At 54.3% G+C, this 20,005-nt stretch overlaps 1 protein-coding gene across 17 annotated transcripts in view; it reads right to left on the bottom strand.

Moving 5' to 3' along the window:
- RIMBP2 (RIMS binding protein 2) overlaps positions 1 to 20,005 on the bottom strand; it is a 311,373-nt gene that overhangs the window by 74,522 nt on the left and 216,846 nt on the right. For 16 of the 17 annotated variants that reach the window (XM_074402014.1, XM_074402021.1, XM_010347625.3 and 13 more), the window contains exons 5-6: positions 8,386 to 8,490; positions 165 to 215 (exon numbers count right to left, since the gene is read on the bottom strand). In XM_074402014.1, coding sequence (XP_074258115.1) covers positions 165 to 215; positions 8,386 to 8,487 — 153 coding nt within the window. In that variant the 5' untranslated portion in view covers positions 8,488 to 8,490. Of the gene's footprint in view, positions 1 to 164; positions 216 to 8,385; positions 8,491 to 11,648; positions 13,326 to 20,005 lie in introns of those variants that run through there. The other variant, XM_010347626.3, reaches the window with a different exon arrangement.

Below are 20,005 nucleotides of genomic sequence, written 5' to 3'. Positions count from 1 at the left end.
CCCGTAAGAACGGACATCGTCCTGGCACCTGTTGTACTGGCTGCTTGTGAGGGCGACATGCAGCATGCGAACTTAATAAACGTTCTCTGTTATTTCCAGCAGGCGTGAGTGCAACTCTCCCCAGCATCCCCACCCCCGGGCAGAAAGCAGGGCACACCCCTTACCTCTAGCAGCCGCACGGCACCTTCATGCTCCTTCTTAGCCTCAACCTGAGCCTTTTTTATGACGAAAAGAGAGAAAAGGGTAAGTGTTCAAAGGGGAAAGAAGACATCGAGATCCATGTCTGAATCATTGGGGATGGGGGGTCATTTATTTTTATTCCTCTAACAGGGCCCTACATTCATTCTTTATTTTTAACTTTTGAGTTTTAGCAATACATGTGCAGGTTTGCTGTGTGGATACACTGCACGTCCGGGGGGGTCTGACGCACAGATCACTGCTTCACCCAGGTGACAAGCTTGGGACTCAATAGGTGCGTTTCTATCCTCACTGTCCTCCCACCCTCCGCCCTCGAGCAGGCCCTGGTGTCTGTTGTTCTTGATGTCCTCGCGTTCTCCTCATTCGGTTCCCACTTACAGATGAAAACATGGCAGCGTTTGCTTTTCTGTTCCCGCATTCATTCGCTTAGGATAATGGCCTCCCGCTCCCTCCAGGCTAATGCAAAAGACAGGACCTCATTCTTTTTCATGGCTCTTAGTGTTTCACGGAACTTACTACATTTTCTTTATCCAGTCTATCACTGACGGGCATTTAGATTGAGTGAACAGCATAAGCTCCTAAATTGTGAGGGTCTAAATTGGTTCTCACTTGCTGTCTCCTTGGCTAGATGGAATGGATTTGGGGTGGGTTGGACGCTTTTTGTAAGAACTCAAAAGTGATTCCTAGTCTGGCAGGGAGTGGGCGGCTCCTGGGATTTGGCTGGGGCCCGAGGGTGGGCGGCCCTCGTTCCATTCCCGAGAAGGGGTCACGCACGGAAGGCGGTTGAGCCTAGAGCACAGCAGCGCCCCTCCAATGCCCCCAACAGTACCTTCATGTGCCCATATGTCCCTAACTGCTTTAATCCTGCAGACATGACCCTGATCAGCTCCAGGTCCCCTGAGACCTCACCAGGCCCTGGAGGGGGGCCGGGGCTGGGTCCTGAGCATGAAACAGGCTCTGGCACCTGCAGCCTGTGGCAGGGACCCCATCCCCAAAGCACCGGCGGCAAAACCATCTGGGCCCCCGCAAAAGAAGGAACTTCACACAGTTCACTCCAGAAATGTCTCAGGATGCTGCTGCCTGGGCAAAGCGCAGATTCAGGCGCAGCCGAAATGGAACACGGCAGCTTCTTGTCCTCACAGCCGGAAGTCCTAGCATCGTGATGACAGTAAGGACCTGTCATGTTTGCGGCCTGACTTCGATGCCCTCCTCTCCTGGGAAGGGCCTGTGAACTGGCTGGGGTCTGTCCCCGCACTGTGCTAAGCATGGTTCTGGACCCTCAGCAACTGGTGAACTGGGTGGCATGGGGCCTAAGGAGGGCAGTGGGCCTCTGCCTGAGAATGCTGGGAGAGAGGGAGGACCTTTTCCACTGGACTTCGGCTTAGGAGGAGGTGAGGCTGGAGCTGCTACAGCCGCTTTGCTACCAGGAGGGTCAGGGCTGGAGTGGCCGGGGCCTCCGCAGGGAAACCAAGGCTAAAGCTGACCCCCAGGAGGGCAGAGAGCAGCCTGGTCCTGGCAATATGGGGAAGCCTTGGATTCTGCTGGGTCTGAGGCTGGGAGATTTGAGATTTGAGCCCTGGATCCAGCCATACCTGAAGCCAAATTTTCAGTGATAGGTGCAAATACAATCTCCTGCTCGCGCTTTCTGTCACTTGAAACCAAGAGTGTTAATGAACGTCAAGTGTGAAAGCATGGAATAATTCCTACAGTGTGGGACACCGGAGGCCAGTCTCTGGAGGTTGTAACGAGACAGAGAAGGAAAGACGAACCAGGCTCCCGCCTGCCCCACAGTTCCCACTGTGCACCCTGCACACTGGCATCGCTGCCCCAAACATTCCCCGTGGAGCAGGAACACAGGGATTTTTTAAGAAGCATTAGTTTCTGACACGAGAGCGCACCTACCTCTTAAAACAGAGCATAATAAAGAATCCATATGCTACACTGCAACTTGCATTTAGAATTCTCTGTTTCCAGAGAAGTATTTTCTCTAGCTGCCTAGAGAATAATAATTAGTGATGGACGATTCAACATCATAAATAAGCAAGTGAACATTATCTTAACAGCTTCGACTTCTCTTTCACAAGATTCCTCGGGCTGGAAAGAGAGAAGAGCTTGGCTTCCCCAGCCGAGGGGAAATCTGCCATTCCCCTGGCTAAAAATGAAAAGTTGTGTGAGATTTCTATAGCGTTCATTCACATGCATTCCATTCTCACATATTTCCAACGGGAGTTTTAAGAGCTGGGCAAGTGACTAGAATACAGCAGATTAATTACAGCATTCTCGAATTCAGCTCGATCACCGAATGCTGAAAGCTGTTCCTTTCAAAGCAAAAACCAGCAAGAGCGACAATAAATAACCAAATAAAAAAAGACACAAATAAGCAGGGAACATATAGGGATTATATAAATGACGCCACCACTGAGTCAGTTAAATCAAAGAGAGTTTTCAACTGGCAGGATTAAAAAAAACAACGAATTCTCCAGCAGGCTGTGAAAACTCAGCCAGGCTGGCAGTACAACTTGGTTTCCAGCTTCAGATGAAAACCAGTGCATTTTTGCAGGCTACTTGCAAGCTGGGCCATTTGGACGATCAGAACAGATTGCTAAAACTGGCAGCACTGAATTCTTACAAAATCGAAGCAACAGCTTAAGTGAGGCTCATCTCGGGGCCAACAAGGGGAAAGCGTGACCTTCACAGAGAGCGGTTCCTGCAGAACGGGGACACTGGAGCTCCCGACGCCGGGGGACAGGCCTGAGGAACAGGCCTGTTACCCAGAGGATCCACTATCCGGGAAGGCAGCGGGCCCTGCAGCAGTGTCCGGGGAGACAGGCTCACAGGAGGGAGGGCAGTCTCCCTGTGGCCGAAGCTCTGGGCATCTGGCTGGGGTAGACGGGGCACAGAGCAGTAAGCCGTCCAGGCTCCCAGCAACTGACTGGACGACAGGCATCGGCTCGGACGGAGCAGAGCAAGGGCCTCCATGGGTGTTATGAAATATCAGCTCTGCAGAAACATCAATGAGACCCACGGAACTATGCCAAGGGCTACCAAGGGCCCTCAAAATCAGGAGTTCCGCAGAGCTGAGGGACGGTTTCCAATACCCCAGGGACACACAGGACTGAGGCACACACTGCCTGAAATTAACATGGTGGGTCAGCTACGACCCGTCCTGGCCATCCACACACAACTGAGGCCGAACACCCGAGGGCGGTGTGGCAAATTCAGCCACAGCATTAACTATGCGTCGGGCAGCGAGCTCAGCTCCTCTAAGTATCACACTTCAGGAACAGCCTTCAGACTGAAAGCAATCATCCTACAAGAGGAATTTTAGATCCAATAAAGCCGGTCAGGTCTGCAGATGAATTATAAATATGGAAAAGCCCTTTAGCTCACACTACTGGATTATCATAATCGCTGCTTGTCATAAGACAAGGACGTAACCTACACATGAAACTGAGAGTCTGAAGCATCGGAGTGCAGCCAGACTCCAGGTTGACCGTTCACCTGAGAGGAAGCCTTGGGGTTTCGGAATCGGGTCTCAAGTGTCCCAGGTGAGTTAGCCTCGGCCTCCTTATCTGTAACACGGAGAAAGCAATGGAGCCTCCACCCTGTGGGATACAGGAGTGCTGACTGTTGATTTGTTCACTCCACAGGCGTTTGCTGAGTGTCGTGAGAACGTATCGTCAGTCATCTCATCCGTGGTGTTTTGACCCTACTGCCTCGACTGACGGAACTCTGCCGCATCTCTCAAGCACCTCCGTCTGCCCCGGATTTTCAGGGGAGCTCCCAGGTGTCAGGTGACGTCCGAGGAGTGTGACGAGCCTCTCACAGAGCTAAAACGCCAGCAGGTGGAGGTGAGCAGTGGGCGAGCAGCCACGTGAGCGAGCAGGCGTGTTCTGCACCAGCAGACGGGGCGACCGGCCCTGCGTCTGGGCCTGGAGTGGCGTCTGGTCTGAGGGAGACTCAATGAGAGAAATGAACTGGTCCTGCCCCAACCTGGGGAGCAGGTATTGTCGACGGGGCCCCGAGAGGGGACTGGCTTTGGCACAGTCCAGGGAGAGGAGGAAGCAGCTGCAGAGCAGGGCACGTGGGGAGCGTGGGGTGTGGGAGGAGCGGCAGAGGTGGCGCAGCTCGAGGAGGCCACGCCTACACTCTGGTCCCAGCCTGGACACGCCGCGCCGGTGGATTTGTGCCCAGTGTCACTTCCACCATCGTCATGACCACCCACAGCCTGTCCCCACCCCACTGTGTGTTGCTGGGACTTCGCTCACACAAGGCGCTCCATAATCGTCTGTTGAGTGAATGGAGGCAGGGATGTGTGCGTGAGCTCTTGCTCCTGAGCTCCAGGAAGCAAAGTCTGCCGGGAGAGCCTGTGGTTGCCAGCAGACAGCGTGGGCCCTGGCCTGGCTGCCTTTTGCTTTTTTAGACCGTGCCTCTCCCCAGCTACCGGAGCCAGGGCTGCAGCGTGAGTCTGTCATCCCTGGATTCCGGGAGGAGAGCCCTGGGCAGCTGATCACTCAGTCCTTCATTCACCCATTGGTTTATTTCTCTGATTTAACAAATGCTTTTCCTGTCTAGGTCCCAATCTTGCATGTTCTTCACATGTACCCCAAAACCTAAAATGCAGTTTAAAAAACGCTTTCCTTTTCACATGATCTCCTGTGCTTCTTCCGACTGCCACGCCGGGCAGGAGGACAGGTGGGGCTGCCTGGGAGAGAGGGCCCCTGGACAAGGCGCTGGGAGGCGGGCCCCCGGTATGAGACGCTTGAATACCCAGCACTTTCTGAAGGGTGGTCAGGTCTAGAGGCGAGGCTGACGGCACAAAGGAATCTCCGAGTACGGCAACGTGCGGCACGATCCACCTGCCTCATCGCACGACAAGAAAAACCAGACGATAGCGCTGAGGATGCGGAGGATCAGAGCACCCAGAGGCAGAGAGGAGACCCCCGGATAGCAGGGAGGGGCATTTCTAGGACCCAGACTGAAGGAAGAGGCCAGGGGCTCCAGGCCGGCAGCTCCAAGGGGAAAATGGAACTAGAAGTTCCCTGGAGGATGAGCCTCTCTGAGAGGAACACGACAGCTCCAGCCGGGAACTGGGGAACAAGGGAACGATGGGTGCACAGAGAAGCAAACGGAAAGACAGTTAACTCCAGGGAAAGGAAGAGCTGCACAGAAACGGGAAGTGCTGCCGCGTACAGAGCTCGGGGCCTTCAGCAGAAGGGCAGGTGTTGGTGCGGTCAGGGCGGAGCTCCACTGGGGACGTGGCATCTGAGGCCGTCCAGGCAGCGGTGCCGAGCAGAGGGTGGGTCAGATGCGTCTGAATCCGGGAGCTGCCACACAGAGGTGGTGCTGAAACCCACGCATCGACATGAGGTCAAGACGGTGAGTGTGGACCGAGAAGTGATGTGGCTTGAGGACTGAGTCTTGGGGTCACCTGCGACGTGCAGCAGGGCTGGTGTGGAGAAGGAAACCAGGAGAGGGCGGTGTCCTTGGAGGCCATAAGCTCAAACTGGGCCCCTGGGTTAAAAAAATGAAAGAGAACTACCCACTGGCCCGTAAGCCCTCACAGGGGTGACATTAACAGAAGCCACTTGTGGAGTATGGGGTCCTGGGAGAACACGTTCAAGAGCGAGCTGGGGTTGCAGAAAGAGAGAACAGGGAGCTCCTTTGAGACGCTCCACAGCAATCTCATGAGAATCAGCTTTGCGCCTTGGAGAGTTCAAAGACCATTGGTAACTTTTATCTTGGTAGGGGGATGAGGGCCAGTCTTCAGCTGACCCATGCCTCATGGTGGAGGCAAGCACTCCAGCTCTGTGCCTCAGGCCCAAATTCAAGCCCTGGCCCCTCCCCGGTTGCACCCAGCCACCCGGCCTTCCTCCTCTTCCCTGGATGCGCTGGACTGGTTCCCAAGGGGACCCCTGTGTGTGCTACTCTGTAACCCCGCACACCCCACCCTGGCTCTCACGTGGGGGCGTCGTCTGCTCCTTGAAATGTCACCTTATCTGAAGTCAAGGCCCCATCAATCTGCCACTTCACCCCCGCCTTCGTCGGGGGGTACTTGCTTTTTCATTTACTTGTTCATCTCCTTTCTTTAGCCTGGGAGGCCAGCACCCTGCCCCGCTCGCCGCGAGGCTCCCACCTCTGAAACAGCAGCTGAGTGGCTGCCCGGAGGGGCCGATGGCTGCCAGGCAGTGAAGGATGGCGTGAGGAAGCCGGTCACGAGCGCAGCACAACAGCACCCACGGGGGAAACGGAGCGCAAAGATCCACTCCGGAAGGCAGCCCCGGGTCTCCTGCCATCCGAGTCGGCCTTCCTCTTCTCGTGTTTAAAAACTAAATCAAAGCCTCTAGAAATGACAAAATCGACCCTTTCATATTTCATCCAGTTTCTCTCCCTCTGTCCCCACTCCACTGATGAAGCATCAGTGTGTCCAAAGTAGAGACCACGGTGAGCGTGGGGGACTAAGGGCGCCGAGGAAACGGGACGGTTCACAGAAGAGATGGCGGGCCTGAGCAACACAGCCGGCTGCAGGCGACTTTCCTCGGCATTGAATGCTTGGTAAACCCACCTCCAGACTCCGAGAGAATGTTCCATTGAGAAGAGACATCCTGACCCCTTCCTGGACAGTCTCTGCATTTCTACAGACTTATTATCTGTCTCAGACGGTCCCAGCCTGGGGACGTGGCTTCTGGAGTGGTGATGAACGACGCAGGTACCATCAGCCATCACCCGGCCGCGGGCAAGGTCCTTGAGGCGCGGCAGGAGAAGATAAAAGAGTAATATTCCTGCCCGTGTCCCTGCAATATCCCTTGCGGATAACATCTAATGAAATATCGCTTCTCCGGGTGCCTGCCAACTTATGATGACAGGTAACGAGGGATGTGAAGGTCCCATCAGCACGGGCTTAATGAAATCTATCCTTAATACAATCTAGTGCTAAATGATTAGAGAAACAGCATCAGAACGGATCTACCTGTTTCAATAAGCTCCGCTAATAAACTCTGGAGGAGAAACGCTGCTCCCACAGATTCCTATCGCCACCCAGGCTGGGAAAATGACTGTGAGTCCTTTATTTTGAGATCCAAGACATGGAGAAGCTGTCCGATGGGTCGAGGGGCCACAGAGAGCAGAGGAGTGGCCCATCCCAGCCAGCCCCAAGTGGGGAGGCTGCAGACCAGCCACAGGGGCAGCTGCCCTGCCAGGAGGAGGAGAGGGCAGGGCTGGGTGCAGACACTGGGCTCTGGAAGGAAATGAAATGAGAGCAGTTCACGGGTCCCCACCTTCCGACTTCTTCCTGGGGGAACCCCAAGCCCATGGGCTCTGGGAGCGCCACCCTCCTACTCATTGGCGAGAGACAGCAGGACCGTGGCCGGGGACTGGAGTTGGGGTGAGGGGACCCTTCTCAGCCCCCAGATGCATCGCAGGTGCCAAGGAGGTAAAAACCCCAAATCCCTCGGTCCTGCCCTCCCTCCTTCCCTGGTGCCTCTCTCCTTCCCGCCCTGATTTCTTTTCCTTTCTGTCTGATTTGTCTCCCTTTTTTCCTTTCTGGGATCACGCTATGAATATTGCTCTGCAACTCAGTGCGTTCACTGGATAACACGTCATGCAAACAGCCTCAAGACAACAGAATCAAACCTCCGCGCTCGCTTTCCCTGACATGAGGTGGCCCCTGGCGTGGATGAGCCACAGTGCCCACAGCCATCATCCTTAGGTGGGCATCCACTGGATCTAGTCCCCCTCCCCACTGCCACAAAGCAGCACTACAAGAAAACAAAACTCCTTTTGAACTGGTTCCCATATTCCTTGCAGGGCATCATCCAGGATGGGTGGCAGGGTCACCCTCTACCTGCACTTTTAGTTTTAACAAATGCTGCATGTTGCTTTTTCCAGAAGCTGAAGCAACTCGCACCCTGCCAGCCATCTCTACACATGTTCTTTTCCCTACAGCCTCACCAGCATCAGATGTTAGAGCTTTGCATCTGTTTTTGTGTCATAAACCGTGAACACAGGTCTACTTAAGAAACACCAGAGCAGGAAAGCAGAAATGAGTCTGAATTGTTCTGTGCAAGGCCAGAGCGGGAAAGACCTGGGAGCAGAGGCTGCAAGTCGGCCGCTCCCCGACCCCAGGGGTCCCCGGCCCACCCCCAGACTCCCCGCCTCGCACACCACACCCGGCTGCCCGCCACTTACCTTCTGCAGAAGGTCAATTTCCTGCTGCTTGGCGCTGAGAACAGCCAGGGCCTGCTCATGCTCCAACTCCAGCTGCTGCCGCCGTTCAGCCGCCTCTCGCATATGCTGTGGGGACAAGGAGAGGCCCGGCTGAGCAGGGCAGCCTGCGCCCATGGGCGTGCACCCTAGACCCGGCACCAAGCAGGCTCCCACTCGGCCCTGACACTCCGGAGCAGCCCCGAGTGGCCCTGCGGGGCACCCACCTCCTCTGTGCTGACAATAGCGCTCCTCCAGAGGTGGCACTCCCGGCAGGGAGCCCTGCTCCTGCTCCTGCTTCTCCTCCTCAGGTTCCAAACCCAGCGAGCATTTGAGCAGAACTTTGTTCTCATGCGAAGGTGACTTCCTCTTTCTGCTTGTTTTGAAAAATTTAATCTCCCTCCTCTGCCTTTTTTGCCCAGGTAGTTTGTTAACAGCAGCAAAGCCTTACTCATGCTGTCCTATGTGCCCAGTACTGGTGCAAGCTTTCGTCTGCACTTAAGTCATATCATCCTCATCATCAGCCTAGGAGGTAGGTTCAGAAGTAGCCTCCTTCTACAGAGAGGGAAACTGAGGCACAGGACAGCTGGGAAGTGAACAGCTGTTCAGAATGCAAACCCAGAGTCCACACCCTCAAGGGAGCTTCCAAACCTCAGGCCCTGGCCCTGACTGCTGACTCCAGTGGACAAGGGCACTCAGACCCAGGAGTCCAGATTCCTTCACTTACCCCTCTGCGAAGGTCAAAAGGGGACCCCCGTTACCCAGGCCCATTTTCGGGAGTAGAGCGAAGGAGCCGTGTTCCTGGCTCTGTGCCCTCCCCGACAATCCGTCTGTCCTGCTTGGAGGGACAGCACTCAGTCTCCAGTGCCCAGGGTTCGACTCTCACCTACTCACCCTCTGAGTGTCCTTCCCTCCCCTCCCAACAGGTCTCACTGGCCCAGAGGCACCATCAGGACCCTGACTGTGAGGACAGGGCCCGCAGACCCGCAAGGATCACAGCAGTGACCAGCCATGAGCCCTGGTGGTCCTGCAGGAGGAAACCCACGGGAAATGGCAGCGGGTAGAAAAGGTCACAGCGTGGGCAAAGGTCACACTGGGAACCATCACAGAAAACACTTCTCAGGGCCCCCAGCTGCCCCTGGGCGCTTGGACAACCCGAGGCAACATGCTGGAATTTCACTGTCATTTCCTCATGGTCAACACTTTAAAATCGGAGTCTTTTATATAAACGTCCAGACTCCTTCCAAAATGGGAACAGTTGACCACGCACGCCTCCAGGAAAGGACTGAGAAGCGGGTGGGAGCTGCCCCCTCCAACGGCACATACCCCCGACAGCCACTGCTCCACAGACCTGCCCCCCGCGTCCCTGACAGCAGAAGGCTGCAGATGACCCAGGTCCTAAAGCGAGCAGGTGCCTTGGCACAGCGGGGCACGGGGGCACCCAACACCTTCCTCCCCTGGCTGGAGCTGGTTGATCATTTGTTTTTTATATTTTATTTATTTTACGATTCTATTGATTTTTAGTCTTTTACTCATCTTTCTTTTTTTCTTTTTTTGAGACGGAGCCTTGCTCTGTCACCCAGGCTAGAGTGCAGTGGCACCATCTTGGCTCACTACAACTTCCACCTCCTGGGTTCAATCAATTCTGCTGCTTCAGTCTCCTGAGTAGCTGGGATGACAGGCACATGTCACCACACCTGGTTAATTTTTCCTATTTTTAGTAGAGATGGGGTTTTGCCATGTTGGTCAGGCTGGTCTGTAACTCCTGACCTCAGGTTATTTGCCTACCTCGGCCTCCCAAAGCGCTGGGATTACAGATGTGAGCAGCTGTGCCGGGCCACATTTTACTCACTTTTATTTAGTTTTGGAGCCTCAAAGGCCTGAAGCCTTCGCACATCATGAGGTCGGATGCATGTGTCCAAGAGAGGTTAACAATGGATGTAGTTTCCTGAGGCCGCTACAGACTCAGCCTGAGCAGGAAAGAGAAGCCTGGCAGGGGAGGTGAGGGCATCCCTGCTGGGACTGGCAGCCAGGAGGCTGGGAGGCACCCAGGCTCAGATGGAGGTGGGTGGGGCCCCGTGGGAGGAGACAGAGAGGCTGAGGACATTCTTCTTGCCAATTTCCCAAAGGTAGCCTTTTCTGCAGGCCGCTGTAAGCTCCTTTCTTCCGGGAAATACCTTGAAACAGAACCACTTTAACTGAGGAGGGCGAAGGTCTCCACCTTCCATTTTGCAAAGCGCTGTGGTTGGTGGGATGTTCTGCCTGTGTTTAAAAGGTGAAGTCTTCCTCCGGGCCCACGTCTCAGGCACAAGGACCTCATGTACTGGTTCATCTGCAGTGTTTTGTTTTGTTTTGTGTTTTTGAGATGGAGTCTCACTCCATTGCTAGGCTGGAGTGCAGTGGCGTGATCTCGGCTCACTGCAACCTCCACCTCCTGGGTTCAAGTAATTCTCCTGCCCCAGCCTCCCAAGTAGCTGGGACTACAGGCGCACGCCACCACACCCGGATAATTTTTGTATTTTTAGTAGAGATGAAGTTTTACCATGTTGGCCAGGATGGTCTCCATCTCTCAACCTCGTGATCCGCCCGCCTCGGCCTCCCAAAGTGCTGGGATCACAGGTGTGAGCCACCGCGCCCGGCCCTCATCCGCAGTTTTCAGCTGAATAGCCTCAGCCTCCCCTCTGCTGTCTCCAGAAGCAGCTCCCAGTGAACTCAGAAGCTGACACTACCTTGCACTCCCCCAGACAACTGGAGGTTTGGCTGTTGCCATGGGAATGCTCACGAGAACCCAGGATACCGAGAAAATGGAATTCCCCAAGACATGAACAAAACCCCACGAAACATATGGGGCCCAGAAGCTGGCCACTGCCAGTTCACGCGGGGGCCGGCTGGGTCCCTGGGAAACACTGTGCCTGTATCACCCCACGTTCACTCAGTTCTGAGCCTGGGCAGGCCTGGCCCTCCTGGGAAGGAGCCCTGGGTGTTTGCTGTGAAGCCCTCCTGAGATCCGCCTGGACACACCCTCTCCTGCCCCGCCGGGCCGTCTGAGAGCCACCTCCACGCTGACCTCCTGCCCCGCTGGGCTGTCTGCCTGCTTGGGTTTCACCAATTCTAACCGTGTCTTTCCAACAGCCCCAGCTTCCCCTTCCCCCACACCAGTTCACCCTGGGTGCAAACCAGCCAGCCGCACACATCACAGTGTTTTTGTGAGGACGGGAACAAGCCACCGAGACAGACCAACCACAAACCGACAGCCTGGGAGATGCCGGGGATTCTCGGAGCTCCTGAGCAGCTTTGGGAACTCTTCCTCAAACCCTGGCTGCCACCTGGGTGTGGTGTGGCTCTCCTCTGGAGTCGGGTTTTCCCGTGAGGGTCCTGGAGGTCGTGAGGATGGCTGGTCTCTGCAGACCCTCATGAAGCACTCCATGTGGGGCTTCCAGCTCCACAGAGAACTATTTCCACTCCATTCACTCCTTCATTGCTTCTTCTGCATATTCATCCATCGGACTGACATTTATGAAGCACCTACTAGGTACCAAGAAGCTGGGACGTGGAACGGGACGACTGTGTCTTCATGAGAGAACACCCCAAGAATAGGGGCAGAGCGTGAAGGCAGATCGGTGAACAGCAAGAGTCAAGGATGGTACCGGGTGGGCGGAAGCGCCCAAACGACAACCCCCGTCCTGGACTGAGAGGAGCGGCCATTTCCTGCGTTGGAACACCAGCCTCAGCTGACACGGGGAGATTTCAGCCAAAGTCCACAAGGGGAACTCACTCAACAAATATTTACCAAGCACGTGTGTTCTGCCAGGCACCCTGCTGGGTTCTGAGGGCCACAGCCCCGAAAAACAAAAGCAAAACAAAACCCTGCTCCCCAGGAGCTCACACTCTGCAGGGAGGGACAGACCGCATCCAAACGCACCAGTTGTGTAGGTGTGGGGTCAGCAGTCCAGAGCACCGTGGGGTCGGGTGGTCCCGAGCGTTTGGGGTCGGGAGGTCCCGAGCGTTTGGAGTTGGGTGGTCCTGAGCACCCCCGTTCCCAACACACTGGCCAGCTCCCCTGCCTGCCGTCTGCTCCTCCCCCCCGGAATGTAACCAGGCACCTGCCCCACTGTATCCCTGTCCCCACGACAGGTCACTCGGCACAGATGCCAAATCCTCAAACCGCCGCCCTCATGGCCTCTCGGAGCTCAGTCCCACAGTCCCACGCTGTCCCCAGCACTCCCTCTCCAGCCACCTGGGCCTCCTCCCAGCTCCTGGAGCTCTCCACGCTTCCATCAGGGCTGACCAGGGAGGCTGGGGGAGAGGTGCTTCCAGCATTTCAGGTTAGCAGAAGCTCTTAAAGAGCCTGAACACCTGGGCTCTAATCCCAGCTCTGATGCTGGCTTGCTGTGTGACCTTAGAGTCATTACTTAACCTCTCTGGGCCTCATGTTCTTCTTATGGCTTAATTATTCAACACTACTCTTTTTCAATTGGTTAATGATTAATGAAATAACTAACGTTGATTAATTACTAAGTAACATCTACTTCATAGAGGGGTTTTGAATTTTACCTGAGCTAGAATAGTACCTGGCATCTATTAACTTCTCTGTTACCTTTTCGTCCCAAGAGAAGAAAACCCTTTCCTAGCTGACGTGTACGGCCCTGTGTGATGCCACTTACCAGGTACAGGGTGAGAGGGAGGACTCGCGAGGAGACCAGGGCTGCAGCAACAGGGCAATGGACAGCTATGCCGCACTGGTAAAATGACGGTGGAATGCGGTCGCCGCCATTTATTAAGCACCTGCTATATGCAGGGCACTGTGGTGCCCAGGCACTGTCTCCTGGAGTGCTGAGCGTCTTCACAGGAGAGCAATGGACTCAGGGAAACTGAGCAAGGGCTTAAAGCCACAGCTGAATATGGCCGATGAGAACGCAGAACTCACAGCCATCTGCTCCAGCCTCCACCAACTTCTGGGCTGAGATGACTTACGCCAGCCCTTGTCATCTTGGAGGGCTAGGGGCAGGGCAGAGGAGCAGCTTCCAACTCCCCCGAGGCCCACCTGGCCTGGGTGGCCAACTGTGCAGCTGTTTAATTCTGCTATTTTGGCTTAATTCTGGCTAATTTTGTGCTTCTGTTTATTTTGGAAAGGGATACTGCCAAAGGCAGCCTGCGTCGTCTTTATTTAGCTCTGGGAAGGAAGCTGTTAGCGAGAGGCCAGCACAGCTTTCCCCACCAGGACTCACTAGGTAGAGTCACTAGGCACGGAAACAGCTCCAGATGTGGTCCTGTGGCCTCAGAGTCACCAAGGACAAAGGGGTGGAGGGTGCTATGCTGGGCTCTTGCTTCAGGGTGCCGGGGAGACGAGGGCTGATAGATCGGATGGATGGAAACAAGAGCAATGAAGACGCCTCTGCAGTTCCACGGGTAGTGAACCGAGTCCGGGCGAAGCGACTGTCAGAAAGGCATGCGTGGGAGAAGCACTCGGCCCGCAGAGGGCGGCCTCGGGTTCCTCACAGATGCCATGGCTGGGAGGACACGGTTTGCTGGGGCTTGTTTTGGCTTCAGCATCCATCTCTCCAAATCTCACCTGTTCCTGTAAAGCCCTCGTCCCCTCCCGCCACTGCCCGTGCATCTGCTTCCCGTCTCAACAAAACTTCTTAAAGGATCCGTTCCGCCCACTCTCCCCACAGCCTTACCTCCCACGCACTCTCCCAGCCCTCCTGTCACTCGGCTGAGACCCTCCCACTGAGGCAGCTGGGAAGCCCCTGCGGCCCGAGCCAATGGCCACTCTCCTGTCCGCAGTGGACCAAATCCCTCAGCAGCGCCTGACACCGGGGCTGCTCCTCCTGGACACGCTCTGGACTCCACCCCCTGTGGGCCACACTGACCTGGCCTCCCTCCCTGGCCTCCGCCCCTGTGGGAAATGCTGATCTGGCCTCCCTCCCTGGACTCTGCCCCCCATGGGCTACACTGACCTGTTCTCCCTCCCTGGCCTCTGCCCCTGTGGGAAATGCTGACCTGGTCTCCCTCCCTGGACTCTACCCCTGTGGGAAATGCTGATCTGGCCTCCCTCCCTGGACTCCATCCCCCGTGGGCCACGCTGACCTGGCCTCTCTCCGTGGACTCCAAGCCCCGTGGGCCACACTGACCTGGCCTCTCTCCCTGGACTCCAACCCCATGGGCCACACTGACCTGGCCTCCCTCCCTGGCCTCTGCCCCTGTGGGAAATGCTGACCTGGCCTCCCTCCCTGGACTCTACCCCCGTGGGAAATGCTGATCTGGCCTCCCTCCCTGGACTCCATCCCCCGTGGGCCACGCTGACCTGGCCTCCCTCCCTGGACTCCATCCCCCATGGGCCATGCTGACCTAGCCTTCCTCCCTGGACTCCGACCCCATGGGCCATGCTGACCTGGCCTCCCTCCCTGGATTCCGCCCCTACCCCCATGGGCCACGCTGACCTGGCCTCCCTCCCTGGCCTCTGCAATGACCTCCTGCTGATCTCTAACTCCTGGAGGGGCCGCAGCTCTATTTATTCTGTTCCCGAGGTGATCTTAGCCAGCTTTGCGGTTTTAATTGCCACATAATTCCAAACGAAGCCTTCATCCCCCGACTCATACCCAACTGCCTGCTCGTTATCCCCACATGGACGGACAGGAGGAAGCTCAAATTTAGCCTGTCCGAAATAGAATTCTTGATTTTCTTCCTCAAACGAGTTCCCTCCCCAAGCTGCGCCATCTCACAGAGGACACCATCATCCCCTCAGCTCCTCCGGCCGCAAAGCTGAGAGTCATTCTTGATTTCCTGCCCCCTTTCCCGCCTTGCTCAACATCCAAATCTTTAAAATGTCCTCCCAGTTTAAGAAAATGTGCACCCCAACGCCCCCTGCCCATCTCTGCCATTTTCTCCTGTGTCCAGCTGCCAGCCCACCGCCCTGCCCTTGTCCAACATAAGCAGCTCCTCAGAGCCCTTCCTGCCCCGAGACAGCTCCTCCAGAGCCACCCACAGCAAAGCAGAGGTGGCCCCCCAGCCATTGTCCTTCAAGAGCACAAAGGCTGCCAACGGCACCTGGAGCAAAACCCAGACTCCCGGCTGCAGCCCCCAGGCTCCAGTGTGACCCAGCCTCTTCTCTGACCTCTCCTCTCGCCCCTGCCCCTCCCTCACTGCACTCTTGACACACTGGCTTCTGCTCAGTTCCACCATCACGCTAAGGTCATCCCCAACTCCTTAGCAAGTGCTGTTCCTGCCGCCCAACATGCTTGTCCCTGTATCACCAGGTGGCCGGCCCTCCACGGTGTGATGGGGTTTAGGGTGCGTCTCCTCCAAACCTTGTACTGACATGTGACCCTTGTGTTGGAGGTGGGGCCTGGTGGGAGGGGCTTGGGTCACGGTTGCCCTCGTGAATGTCTTGGGGCCTTTCCCATGGCAATAAGTGAGTTCTTTGAGACAGAGTCTTGCTCTTGTTGCCCAGGCTGGAGTGCAGCAGCATGATCTCGGCTCACTGCAACGTCCGCCTCCTGGGTTCAAGCGATTCTCCTGCCTCAGTCTCCCAAGTAGCTGGGATTACAGGCACACACTACCACACTCGGCTAATTTTTGTGTTTTCAGTAGAGACAGGGTTTCATCATGTTGGTCAGGCTGGCCTCAACTCCTGACCTCGTGATCTGCCTGCCTCGGCCTCCTCAAGTGCTGGGATTTCAGGCGTGAGCCACCATGCCAGGCCGATAAGTGAGCTCTTAAGGGAGCCTGACTCCTCCTCCCCATCTCTTGCTTCCTATGGTGATAAGTGAGTTCTTGCTGAGTTCACTAGGAGCTGGTCAAGGGAGCCTGGCTCCTCCTTCCCATCTCTTGCTTCCTCCCTCGCCATGACGCACCTGCTCCCACTTGGCCTTCTGCCATGTTTGGAAGCTTCCTGAGGCCTCACCAGAAGCTGAGCAGATGCTGGCACCAAGCTTGTACAGCCTACAGAACCGTGAGATAAATACACTTCTTTTCTTTACAAATTACCCAGTCTCAGGTTATTTATAGCAACACAAAACAGACAAAAGGCATGGCAAGTATCCTGACCAGTGAGCAGAAATGGTTGTATTTCATGTTTATTCTATGCCATTCTTCCCGCCCCACTCCCTGCTCTTGTCCATGAGAACCATGGGATTACAGGACCTGTTTTTCTGTCTGCTGGTGCAGCCCCAACCCAGAACGGTCTCTGGCACATGGTGAGGCAGAATCAACGATAGCAAAGGTGGGCTTCTCACCTGGAACATCGTTCCCACACCCCAGGCCACCCTGCCCTTCCGCCACCCTCTCCATCCCTCACGGCCTCCATCAGGACTCTGCAGCAATGCCGCAACCCATTTTGCACCATTCTGATTAATTTCATGGAATTCTCACTTTCTCAACAGGATTAGAAATGGCTCCACTTTCGGGTGCACACTCCACAGGCAACAGGAGTCTAATTAATTACCGTTTTCTAGGTAGAATTACACCAATGACATGAGTGGGGGATCCATCCTGAGGCTGTCAGGAAACTAGACTTTCACACTTGAGGAGCCTAGAGAAGACTGATCCGCACTGCCAAAGACTCCACATTTCACCAAACCCACAGTCAAAACTGTGAACCAGGGACATAAGCTAGTTCTCCTGGAGGCCACCACGCTGGTGGAGTTAGTCACGCAGCTATAAAAGCATCTCCTCTCGGAGATGGGCTTTGAGACTGATGAGGGTGGAATGCAGTGGATGGCGAAAAAAAGTTTATGCCAAAAATAGAAGAGCTATTGGCTTCAAAGGCTGAAATTCGTGGTGTTAGGTGGATGGTGGGGGGAAGATAGCTCCGTAAGGGGGTGGTGGGAGCCGTGAGTTTAGTATTAGTGAGGTCTATGAACCAGCCAGAAAAGAGAGAGAGAAAAGGCGCGTGCACGCGTGCACACACACACACACACACACACACACACACACACGGACATGCTAAATATATCCATCCATCCTGGCATGAGGACATACTGATTCATTCTGCACAGTGCTACTTTTCTAAATGTAGCCAGTGTGCATGTCTGTTGAAACAGCTATAGAAAATCAGTGTTGCAAGGCTGAGATATTAATCAGTGTTTCTTTCCAGCACTAACCCTATATTTTTCCTCCATTCCCCTCCCACTTCCCATCCTAAGGGCTCCATTCTGTGCTCACTGCCTCAAGGAGGATGAGGATGGGTCAGGGAAGAGCAGAAACGGGGGGCTCTCTTGGGCTTTGGTCTGCAGACCCAAGGGGAATCAAGAAGACAGCACACAGAGGGTTTATTGTGAGAAACTGAGACTAGACTTCCCTTCTAATCTGCAGAAATATATTGCTGCACCAGAGGCAGAGAGATGAGCTGAGAAGAACTGATGATGCATGTATAGACACCGGTGGATTCTGCAGAGATGGGCTCTTGGCTCTGCTTTCTGGAAAATTCCAGAGAGGTGACTCCTAGAGAATGTAAGGCTAGCATAATAGTTGAGAAAATGGAGCTTGAACAGCCTGGCAGGGATTTCTGAACCACCCTGGGATAACTAAGAGGCCAAGTGAATGCATACAACTGAACCATTAAATTACTTCGTGTCTTATATTTAACAATGTCATCATGTAACTTCTACCCTTGTCTCTGAAATAATCAAACAACTGGTATGGTAGACTGTGGCTCGTGTACTTTTACAGCTACATATAAGCAATACACATTAAACAGCACGGTAGGAATTTCAGTGCGTGTGTATACTTGGATGAGGGCAGGAAGGAATCCCACAGCAACCTGGCATTTGTAACCCTGCAGCCCAACCTAGATCTCACCTTGGTGTGCCAATCAACTGCCTTGTTGCTCTCAGATCTACTCTCTCTCCTTCTTGTTTTGCTACGTATCAGAAAGAGCTACACTTTCCAGACACCCTCACCCTCTGCTTCCGGGTGGTCAGCCAACAGGCAGCATCTAGGGGAGGGAAGCCAGGCCCTTCTCCCCGTCTCTCTGCCTCCCAAGACGTCTCCAGGAGTGGCTCCATCTCCTATCTCTTACCTGTGGTCTCTGCTCCTGACTCTGAGAACATCATCACCCCCACTGTCCCTTCAGTCTGAGGTGATGCCAGCTTCCCGCTGCGCCCACTTGGCATCTTAGCTCTTCCATCCTGGGTGTCTCCAATCCCCTGTATCAGTGTCCCTCCATTTGAAATACCTTGGCTGGTTCCTGCCTTTTGACTGAAGTCTGACTGGAGTAGGCTGAAGGAAAAGGATGCAGCTAACTCCAAAGTGATGACACGTTTCTATCACTCTTTCAAAATGAGTATCTTAAAAGTGATTGAAGTAATTCTGAGGGAGGTTGTTCTGTTTCTTTCACTTGAGTTTCTAAAACTAGATTCAAACCTACTTTATAGACTTACCGTAACAATTGGAAGTTAACCCACTGAAATGTGGGTTTTGCTGACCACCTACAAGGCAGAAAATAAATCTGTCTAGGAAAACATACAGTCTGATCATTTTTTTTGTTTACTTATCTACAATTTAGCTTTTTCACTATCCCTTAGTTTGCTTGAAATTTTCCTAGAAAAAAAAAATGGTTTTGATGCTTCTTCCCAAGTAGGAAAGCTTGTTCTGGTCCCAGCTGTCAGTTGATCCTGTGCTAACAGCTACTTTAATCTATTTTGTCTCCTCCCTGGACACAGAAGCACAGACAATCTCCATGAGCTTTGAAGCCATGCGGGTGAAAGCAGCTTAGGATGACTCTCATTGGACCCAGGCCCCAGCCTTCTGTCCAGGGAATCTTCTTGCCAAAACATCAAAGGCTGAAAGTCCAGGGTGCTGAGAAATGACTAGAAGTGTGTTGTGGTACGAACATCTTTGTTTCATTTTTGACACATACCCATCAGCTCCATACTCAAAACTTTAAGGTAAAAGAGAAGCAGATGACAACTTTCAATCTGTTACTCTTCCCTTCACGGTTCCTGTGAAGACCCTCGATGGATGGATGGATGGATGGATGGATGATGGATGGATGGATGATGAATGGATGGATGGATAATGGAGGCTGGATGATGGATGGATGGATGGATGGATGGATGGATGGATGGATGATGGATGGATGGATGGATGGATGGATGGATGATGGATGGATGGTGGATGGATGATGGATAGATGGATGATGGATGGATGGATGGATGGATGGATGGATGGATGGATGGATGGATGGGCAACTGACCCTCATGAAGCTTGATCTCTGAATGTCCCCCACCATGTTCAGGTTGATCAAGGAACCTACCGGCTGGCCACCGATGCCCACACCAGGCCAGCTCTTGTGTCCTGGGAGCACCAAATTCACTTCTGCCTCCTGTTTGGATTAGGATGCTCCTTCTCCCTTCAGATCTCCTTTCCACCCAAATGTTCACAAATCCACCATCCCCAGGCCCAGCTCAAACTTCACTGTCACAGCCAGTCAGCCCCCATTGCTCTTGTCACACAGGTTTCCTCATCTGTAGTGGACACCTGCTGTTTCTATCCGCCCAGCCAATTTCCCTGCTCATGTGGCAGCAGCACCCTGAACCCTCACCCAGGAGAAGGCCTCTCCCTGCCCTCAGCCCTTGTGTTTTGTGGGGAGCAATCCCAACCC

The sequence above is a fragment of the Saimiri boliviensis genome, chromosome 7 (genome assembly GCF_048565385.1).
Source record: "Saimiri boliviensis isolate mSaiBol1 chromosome 7, mSaiBol1.pri, whole genome shotgun sequence".
NCBI classification, from domain to species: Eukaryota; Metazoa; Chordata; class Mammalia; order Primates; family Cebidae; genus Saimiri; species Saimiri boliviensis.
Note: the sequence above shows the minus strand (reverse complement) of the source record. Positions and strands in the feature narration are given on the sequence as shown.